Source organism: Lepidothrix coronata, unplaced genomic scaffold, assembly GCF_001604755.1.
Source record: "Lepidothrix coronata isolate B3197 unplaced genomic scaffold, Lepidothrix_coronata-1.0 Scaffold233, whole genome shotgun sequence".
Lineage (NCBI taxonomy): Eukaryota > Metazoa > Chordata > Aves > Passeriformes > Pipridae > Lepidothrix > Lepidothrix coronata.
The window spans coordinates 598,560-608,360 of record NW_016690413.1 but is presented as its reverse complement, the minus strand read 5'-3'; the positions used below and the strand labels follow the sequence as shown (position 1 = coordinate 608,360).

At 52.1% G+C, this 9,801-nt stretch overlaps 1 protein-coding gene across 2 annotated transcripts in view; it reads right to left on the bottom strand.

The window, feature by feature from the left end:
* The window catches only part of STK11 (serine/threonine kinase 11), a 27,871-nt gene extending 18,085 nt beyond the window's left edge, over positions 1–9,786 (bottom strand). For both annotated transcript variants that reach the window (XM_017834374.1, XM_017834375.1), the window contains exons 1-6: positions 9,247–9,786; positions 4,466–4,549; positions 3,169–3,258; positions 2,282–2,414; positions 1,693–1,829; positions 1,086–1,213 (exon numbers count right to left, since the gene is read on the bottom strand). In XM_017834374.1, coding sequence (XP_017689863.1) covers positions 1,086–1,213; positions 1,693–1,829; positions 2,282–2,414; positions 3,169–3,258; positions 4,466–4,549; positions 9,247–9,536 — 862 coding nt within the window. In that variant the 5' untranslated portion in view covers positions 9,537–9,786. The remainder of the gene's footprint in view (positions 1–1,085; positions 1,214–1,692; positions 1,830–2,281; positions 2,415–3,168; positions 3,259–4,465; positions 4,550–9,246) is intronic.
* Between the last annotated feature and the right edge of the window lie 15 nt (positions 9,787–9,801).

Sequence of the window (9,801 nt, the reverse complement as noted above, 5' to 3'; positions counted from 1 at the left end):
GAGCCTGTGTCCCTGCACCCAGCCTGTGTCCCTGCACCCAGCCTGTGTCCCTGCACCCAGCCTGTGTCCCTGCACCCAGCCTGTGTCCCTGCACCCAGCCTGTGTCCCTGCACTGAGCTGAGAGCCTGTGTCCCCACAGAACTGACACGCTGCCAGGAGGGAGGGACTCGGTGCCCCCAGCCCCTCAGCTACCCCGCACAGGAAAATCCAATGTGAAACAAGACAAACCTCCCATATCTGGGGGCTGATCTCTCAATAAAAAGAGCTGTAAAAGGCAAGGAGAGGACGAGCCCGTGCTGGGGGCTGGGCAGCACGGCTGCACTTGGCTGCTCCATTGCCAAGGGGGCAGTAGCAATGCTGGTCAGGCTCTCCCATGGGCTGGAATCACATCCCCTCTGCTGCCAAAGGGGCTCTCCAGCCTGCCTGCTGGGCACTAAACTGCTGCCCTGAGTGACCACTCAGCTTTCACAGGTGGAGACTGTTCAGCACTAAACCTCAAACTGCTGCAATAAGGGACAGTAAGAAAAAAAACCAAGAAAAACCTCAACCTTCTCCCCAGAAAGTGCTATTCTGGGTCCTACCCCAGCCCTGCTGTGAAAGTGAAACCTGTCACTTTGCTCCAATATCCTGCAGCTCTGAATCTGGGGGGAAGGAGGACAAATGGGACTGAGACAAATAAATCCAGAGCAGAGGCTGATGAGGAAGGACAGCAGGCCCCGAGTACTCAGTGTTTCACTTCAGGGAAAGCCTGGACAAGGCATCTGAGTGTTCTCACTGGCAAAACCTGCATCAATGCTACAATGCCAATTTAAATTTAAATTTCAATTTGTCTTTAGGTGTAAAAGCTTCTCAGAGCACAACATAATGCAAGAACCAAGGACTGCAAGAGCCATGCAGGAGTTAGTGGATCTCAGGAAAATACCAGTGCTGAAGATCCTTCAGAGGCTGTAAGCACAGCCTCCCCGTCCAACAGGATCCTGCATCTCCACAGGACACTTGGAAGGAAGCTCTGCCTGGCACTGTGCAAGCTGAGCAGTTGTTGCATCTATAAATGTCACCCTTTTGGAGCCACCTGGGAGACTCACCTCTCAATAAGTCCGAGAGTGGAGGACCACAATCCTCTGGAATTGTGTAGTCGCCTTTCCCGATGTTTTCAAATAATTTATAGATATTATCCCCTTCAAAGGGGTACAGACCCGTTGTGATGTTGTATCTGTGGAGGCAGAAGGAGAAGCTGGATAAGAAGCAGCACACAGGTACTCATTTCTTACATGGCTATGTAAACCAAAAGGAGCCAAGAGGGAACTAAAAGAGGAATATTTGACAGTACGTGGAATGCCTCTTTAAACTTAGCCTTCCTTCATCACAGCTCTTCATTCACACAAGCCAAAACCACCAGGACACCTCCCTGACAGCTGGGACAGCAGAAACTTTAAAATAAATACTTGTGGTTTCTGTTGTTGCAGCAGCTGTGCTTCTGGGTGCTGAGCAACAGCTGCAGAGTCACTCACAGAGAGAAAAGATGACCTTCTACAGAATTACAGGTACTTTGAGGAGCATGAAACCCCCCCAGGAGGGACCAGCACTCCCCTCCCTGCTCCCCCAACACACAAGAGCAGCAGTGACAGCCCAGGACTGAGCTCCCTGGGGGTGTGGTTTGTTCTCCAGTTCCTGGGGGCTCTGGGCACTCACAGCGTCACCCCCGCGGACCAGATGTCGACTTTAAAGCCTGAAAAGGTGTCAAGGCCATTGGCAATTTCTGGGGGCTGGAATGCTGGCGACCCTTGGCTCGTCCTGCACGTGTCGTCCTCCGCAAACGGATGCAATGCCTGCAGGAGAGACCAGTGTCAGACTTCCAAGGAAAACAAACTGAGCGCTGGAAAAGTTCCACCCGGGAAACAAAAGGGGAAAACTCCTCTACTGAACATCTACAGCTGATGAGAACATGCCACCACAGCAACCACACACCCCAGCGACAAGCCCTGCACCTCTCCCACCTAGGACAGACTCCACACAAAAACCAGGGTAAGGTTATGCAGCTTATCCCCATTTGCCCCCACTTTTGGGCTCGTCCAAGATTGATGTTTTCCTCTCTGTGCTTCCTGAGTGGAGGTTTCATGCTGTTACCAACAAAAGTGCTTTGCCAATTGCAATAAATATTCAGAGTCACTCAGAGCGCTCTGCGAGCGCAACAGAACAAAAGCCTAAAAGCACAATAAATCAATGACACCACAGAGGTGACCTCAATCTGGAATGTCCCACTGCTGCACTTCTCACATACCTCTGCTACGCCTAAATCGGATATTTTTAGTGTCCCATTGGTTGTTAGCAGGAGGTTCCCCGGTTTGATATCCTTGTGGACAATCCCTTGGCTGTGCAAGTATTCTAAGCCATCTATAAGCTGACAAAAGTACCTGCAGAGAGAGGCAGAGGGAAAAAATCAAACACTTTTAGCCAGTAGAAAGGAGCTTTTTGCTGTGCTCACGGTCAGAGACTCTGGGCTGTCACCAGCACTGCACACACAGCCTGGCAGCAGGCAAGTGTTTCATCTCATAATACCCAGAAATAGTATTAGTGTGCCTGAATTTCACTTAGGCTGTCTGTAATCCCAGAGATCTCTTAAACAAAATGAAAATACGACCAGAAAATTATGCGGTTGCCACAAGTTTGCTGCTCTGCCCTGGTTTGATCATGACCATCTTCTATTCCCAGAATTTTCAGGTCTCTTTCCTTGCAGAGTGAAAGGGGCTCCAGCTTATCCTGTCTGCTAACTAACCAGGCTAAGAGATCATGCTGGATATTGCCAATCCCTAATCCATCCCAAGGCCTTTAATCTCTCTTCTGATGCTGAACTGTGGCTTGGCCTCCATTTAGGCAGGGCAGGAGATTCCCCCCTTTGCACCCCTGGGCACTGCAGGAGGACGAGGGCCAGGAAGGGCTGTTGGGCAGCTCAGGGAGTTAAACAAAAATAACAGAAAAATTAACAGAAACATGGTCTTCCTCCCCAAAAATCTAAGGACAATCCCTGCCACCACTTCAAGAGCTTTTCACTTTTTGCATGGGTGTAAAAGATTAAATCACTGCACAAAGCCAGGTTTGCTTTCATGTGCAGCCTGAGCAGAGCTCTCCAGCTCAAGAGAGCACAGTGGTGAGAGGAACCAAACTTACCCATGAGCCTGAAACACTGGAAACCTCTTTTCTGGGACACTGTCCAGCATCTCCTGCATCCCACACACACAGTACTCCATCACCATATACGTGAAGGCAGAGTTAAGGAAGCTCCGAGGTTGAACACCCCTCAGGAGGTGCTGTGTGAGGGCAAAGCCCTGTCCCAGAGAGCCAAAGCCCGAGGGGCTGCACTCCCCAGCTGCTGAGGGACCTTCCTCCAGCTCCCACAGGAGGGGGAGGCACCCACGAGAAAACCCTTCTGGAATGACCCACTGCAGCTCCAGCATCGGGCCTGGGACAGGACAGGAACTTCACAGGAGCCAAACCAGAGACCTCACAGGAATGACAGAAACAGGGAAATACCCTGAAGTGGCTTTGGGGTCCCTTTCAACCCAAAGCAGTCTCTGACTCTATGACAAACACAGCTGAAGCCTGCAATGCACTTCCACCAGCAACAGGGCACTCAGGTGGGAACAGAATCCCTCCCTCCACAGTCCCAATTTCCAATGTCACCAGCACTGGGAGGAGCAAACTCAGAGACTGGAGGAGCAGATACAGACAAAAATGGCAAAGTCAACCTGTACTTGCAAGGGGAAAGTACTGAAAAACAACATGTTCTTCGTGGACCAGCACTGCCTGGGGAGTCCAGACAGGAACGTCCCCAGAGAGACCCCATTTCCCAGTGACAGTTCTGGGTTGTCATCACCTGGTTCCGACACACGATGTCTCTCTCGGGCTCCTTTTCCCCTCGCTGCCTCCTCCCTTCTCCCTAATTAAAGGCATCTCTCTCTCCCGGTAATTGACTCGCTGTCCCCCCTGTCTGTCGAGGCCACGGGCACAAGCAGAAGTTGTCACACTGCTTTATCCTAATGATCTGGTGGCAGAGCGTTTGATCTAATTAACGCACACAATTAAATTACCCCTTTTCTGGAGTGCTCTAATAAGGCAGTATTTAGAAAACACTGCCAAATATAAAAGCAACCATTTATAACATGTGCTACAACAGATCAGCTCCAGGAACTTCCACGCTGGTTCCAGGCAAAGTGCTCTCAGCGTGGCAGAGTCACCCCATATCCAGTAAGGTGAGGCATAAAACTGCCTCAACCAGTGTGTCTGGGAATCTGTGTTCCTGGGGAAAGTCTCCCAGCAGGCAGGATGGTTAATACCAGTGGAAGCAATTTAATTGCAAAAATTCAAGCTTAAGAAGCATCCAAAAGGACCTTCCCAAAAAGCAGAACTGCAGCAGGGAGCAGTGGGAATTCAAACCTGATTAACAGCCCTGTAAAGAAAAGGATATATTTTCTGCTTCTCCTCGTTGTACAACACATCGACCAGCTGGATGACGTTTTTGTGCCGTAATCGCCGCAGGAGCTGGATTTCCCTGCAGGAAGAGACAAGGAAAAAAGTCATGTTTAAAAAGCTAATTTCCCACTCCATTTCTCCCCAAATCTAGCCCAAACTTAACTCGACTGAATGGTTCAGAGACCTGAACCGAATCCTCTGTTTGTGGGGAACAACCTAAACCAGCACAAACACCTTCCCTTGGCTCGGAGAACAGCCCCTCGTATGTCAGCTCCTGTCAGCTGGTCTGATCTTTGTCTCCTGGGATTTTGCACCTGCCCCAAACCACATTTTAGTCTCTTTTGCATTAAACTCAGCCTGTGAAATCCCACTGGCTGCCAGCTGTGGAGAAACAGGCAGAGCAGGACAGTCAGGTCAGGGTGGTTCTGTCGGTGTCTGGCACTGCAGGTCCCGCTGCTGCTCCACGCTGAGCTGTGCTAAACTCCACATAAACTTGTGCTAAACTCCACAAACTCTCCTTCCCACCTCCCTTCCTGTGCCATTTGGCGAGTGCTTTGAGCAGTGTGGTCACACTTCATCAGCTCCAGCTCTCGGAAGCAGCACTACAAGGAATTCCAAGCACAGCTTTGGAAGCGAGAGCCCCAGCCCAAAGCCAGCCCAAAGCCCCTCACCATTCACAGCTCCAACAACAAGCTGGGTCAGCACAAAGCCTGGCTGGTGCCTCACATCTCAGTAACAACCAGGAACTGCTCCTTGGAAAGGCTCCTCCAATGCAGGAGTGCAAAAAGAATCCTTCAGGATCTTTTAAGGATACCTGAGCAGTAGGAATCACTTCACTAACAAAGTTTAGCCCAGGGACTTTTCCTTTCTCAACTCTGGATTTAAAAAGGCCACCGAGAGCTGAGCAGAGACCCAGAACACCATGGGACAGCTCCCCAGTGTTCAGTGGGCACAGCAGACAGGTCTAATTATAGGAACAACCGAAGGGCTGAAGTGGATTAAACCAGCACAAGAACTGCAGCCAGTGCTTGTGTGGGGTGAGGAGATCCTGCAGCACAGGGGGAGAGGGCCGAGGGATCCAGCTGGGATGCTGGGAGGGAGGAGAGCACACACACTCAAACACAACTGCTTTAAGGCAAAGCAAGCTGCCAATATCAGGGACACATTTAAAATCCTGATCCCAACAGCTCATTCCCTGTAATACAGCTCAGAAGCACAAACACTGATTCCTTCCACCTTCAACAGACTGAAAAAATATCTCATATTTCTGCAATGATTTCCCCCCCCAGAGGACTTTATGAACCCATCCAAAATGCCAGGGCAGTGCCCCCCCTCTGGGGCAGAGGCCAAGCAGCCCTTTTCCCAGAGGAAAGATTACTTCTATTTTTAGCTCCTCTTGCACTCTGGAATGCCTGAGGAGCAGGGACAGCCAGCCAGTCACCTCCGATCACATTTTGCTTTGCAAACCCCACGAGCAGGGGAACCCACCTCCTCAGAACGGGCCTAAAGTTGGTTTTTTTCCCCAAAATTAACACCAAAACCCCAGCCCAGCCCACTGCAAGTGTGTGACCAGACAGACTGCCAGAGGGCAGGGCCTGCTTCCAAGTGCAACCTCCTCGGAAGACGACGAGGAGGGAAAAGACCTAACTGGAGCTCTGTCAGATCCATTAAGCTCATCCTGGTAGATTAAGACTTATCCCCTGCAATGTACCTGCTCTGGCAAATAACTGGGGGCTGTAGCTGCTCAGAACTGTATATAGCAAAGCTGCCTACTTGCTCCATTGCCACACCATTCTGGAAGTTGCCAAGGACAGCCTGGAAAGAAGTTCCTTCCTGGACATCTCCACCAAGATCCAGCGTTCTTCCCACAGCTTGTTCCTGGTCTCACAGCCACTCCTGCTTAAATAAAACCCAGCCACACAGCCAAAAGATTCACTCCCTTCCTTTGGTTCATGAGGTTCCTCCAATAAGGTCCTAAAAGCTTAAGAGCAGGCCCCTGCCTCAGGACTGGACGGGAGGACCTTGGTGCTGCTTTTTCTCTTTTCTAGTCCCAGGGCTCTGTCCATATTCCTGCAGGGATGTCTGGCATTCCAGGCTCTATATCCATCACAACACAGCTACCTGCGCTCTTCCATGGATTACAGCTCCCAGGGTTTCTGGGAACAGCCAAGCAAACACCCAGCCCAGCAGAGGATCCCCCTGAGCCAGGCGGCTCCGAAGGGCCCCATGTCCGGGGAGGAGGGCCAGGGATCAGGAGCAGCAGCTGCAGCCCCACCTGAGCCCACACCTCTGGGGCTTCCAGCAAGCCCGTGCCCAGCAGAGCTGTCCCTGCCGGGAGGTTCCAGCTCGGTTCCTGCAGACCCCAGGAACAAACTGTCACAGACCGTGGAGGGAGCAGAGATTCCAGCCGGAGCAGTCCCGAGGTGGTAAGTACAGCACAGGGCACGTGGGATCCCCCAGAGCCCCAAACGCTTAATTAACGTGTGAGGTTATTAGCGCGCGGCGTTATTAAACCTCTGCTGCTGCACACACAGCCTGCCAAGTTTGCCTTCCTCTTTTCAGCAATCCCACTAAACTCCTGTTTTGCAGGGATCAGCCCCAGCACTGTCTGCCTGACTGAGCCACCTCACTTCACCTAAAGCAACTGAAGAGAAACGAAGATTCCCTCAGTGGATTTAAGGAAACGTGTGTCTTACAAGTTTAAACCCTCAACATCCTCCCCAGGACTGGGAGATCCCTTCAGGACTCATTTTTCCGGGGCAAATCTGGAGTATTCTAGGGTAGAGAAAAATCATTCAATTTGATCTAAGTCCCAAACACATTTTAGTCATAATTTCTGGGTCTCCAGAACATCAGGAGACAGGGCTGGGACAGGGGGCTGCACGTGTGGGATGAGGCTTTGGTCTGGGATATGAGCAAGGAGTGACCCACAGGGTGACCCAGGGATGGCATTGATGTCCCAGCTCCAGCCCCACATCTGCAGGTGCCCAAGGCCTGGCTCAGACCTGCCCAGTCCTCCACAGCTCTGTGAGGGAGCAGAGGCACAAGCCCACCACAGTAACTCAATCACCTCCGTCCAACAACCCAAGTTTCACAGCTTTCACTTCCTGAGCTGAAGGATCTGACAAGCTCAGAGTGCCACAGGCCCAGGGCCCCAAAAATACAAGAGTTTGCCTTAAAATTCCCCACTGAAGCAGTAGAGAAAGATCACAAATGGGTGGGCAGAGAGGAAAGCATGAGGGGACAGAAACAGGAACTTGAACTAAAGTCAACCCTGGGTACAAGACAACACCTAAAATCTGCCTTGGTGTTCAGGAGCAGGTGGGGCTGAGCCAGAAAACATCCACAGCAAACCAGGGAGGGGCTTGGCTAGTCTGCTTAATAACCCCCTTAATGACCCCCCTGACACTCACAGCCCCGCTCTGGGCATGAATAAAACTTCCATGGAGTTCACCTCAGGACACAGGAGCGTTCCCATGGCTCAGAGCAGGGAACTCTCCTGGTGTGGGCAAGTTCTTTTTATCTAATTTACATTAAAAGTTTCCCCAAGGAGGAAGCGATCTCCCTGTTCCTCAGTGGCAGCTCTGGATGTGCCCATGGAGGGACGGGGGCACTCAGCCTCTACCAGAAAAACAAGAAACATTTTATTACACATTAACGAAGTTCGCTCTGATCCTGAACCTGAGCCAGGAAGGGAGGGACAGGGAGGTCCCAGCCTTGGGATGTGACTGTTCCGCAGCCAAGGCTGTCAAGGAAGGTTGGAAGGCAAAGTGAGAGCTCCCTGACAGCAGTGCTGGGACAGGATGTGAAATATCCCACAGCTGAACTGGGAAACTCAACCCTGAGTGAGAGACAGACACGGGACTCTGCCAGGGCAGGGCTCACCCTCAGCTGAGCGGCACAAGAGGCTCCTGGAGCTCTCACAGCCCTCCCTCCCGGCCCAGATAAACCCTGGCCGGGTTGTTTGGGCTGCAGAGGCTCCTGCATGGCAGATAAGCAGCTCCTGGCAGGGCTGGGACGCAGCTGCTGCGAGGTCCTGGAAGGGAAAGTTCCCTCGGCAGCCCCACGGACCCGGCCCCTCCCAGGGCTGCCTTCCACAAGGTCCTTGTGCCCGGAGTAACCGGGGTGTCGGAGCTTCCTGAGCACAGCTCTGCAGTCACTGACACCAGAGAGGTCAACAACCCTTGGCCCTGTTCTACAGCGTCAGAAATCAGCTGGGGAGAGCCTTGAACGTGTCCCAGACGCCTCAGAAACGAAACCAAGGGAAAAACCCCAAACTTCCTGTGCCCATGGGGTGCCCCATACATTGGATCCCGTTCCAGGCACCTTCCACAGGGGTGGGAGCAGGAACTGCCACCCCAGAGAGCTCCAGGGCCACACACACTTGGATGCAATAACTGTGACCACAGCAGGTGTGTTTGTGCCCCCTCACCCTTCCCAGGCAGCAGCACCTGGGCAAGGCGAGACCTTAGAGAGGGACTGCTTTAGGAAACACTATTTAATCCATCAAGCAACACCAAAGTGGTGTGTTCCAGACAGTCCTGGCCCGCAGGAACCCGCCCCTTTCCCTGTGCCAGCCTCACCCAGAGCGCTGGGCGCTGTTCAGTAGGAAGATTCCTGAACACTTATGGCTTAGGAAGCTCTTCCAGAGCAGGAAGCCACGGCTTAGGAAGCCCTTCCCCATCAGAGAGCCACGCTGTCAGCTGAGGTTACACAGGAGCTCAGCTGCAGAACAAGCACCAAGCCGACCCCCCATCCCCAGAACCGTCCACTCACTTTTTCACGTTGGCCTCCCCATTGGGGATCCGGCGCAGCTTCTTCTTCTTCAGGATCTTCACAGCCCTCCTGCACAGGGTCTCCGAGTCCAGCATCTCCTTGACTTTGCCGTAGGAGCCCTCCCCCAGCAGGTCTCCCATGAGGTACTTGCCGATGAGCTTGGCCCGTTTGCGCCGGGGCTGGTAAATGACCTCGGTGGAGTCGATGCGGTGGATGAACGTGTCCATCCCCACCGACATCAGCTCGCCCTCCGCAAACATTCCCAGCTGCTGGGGCTCCTGCAGATCCATCCTGGATTAAGTTCCTTAACCTGTTTTCCCCTTAAGCGCTCAGGGCTTTAATCCTGTTTAATGTTAAGTTTCCAACACTCCCTTTTTACTCCTTCTCGGGGAAAGAAAAAAAAAAAAAAAAAGGAAGATATCCAGAAGATTGTACAAACGTGAATTAAAAAACAACCAAAAAGAAAAGAGAAGGGGAAAAAAAAAAAAAAAGAAAACCAAACCAAAGAGCTCGTCCAAGGACGGTTGGATGCCAAAAGATCCCGGCCTGGCTCCA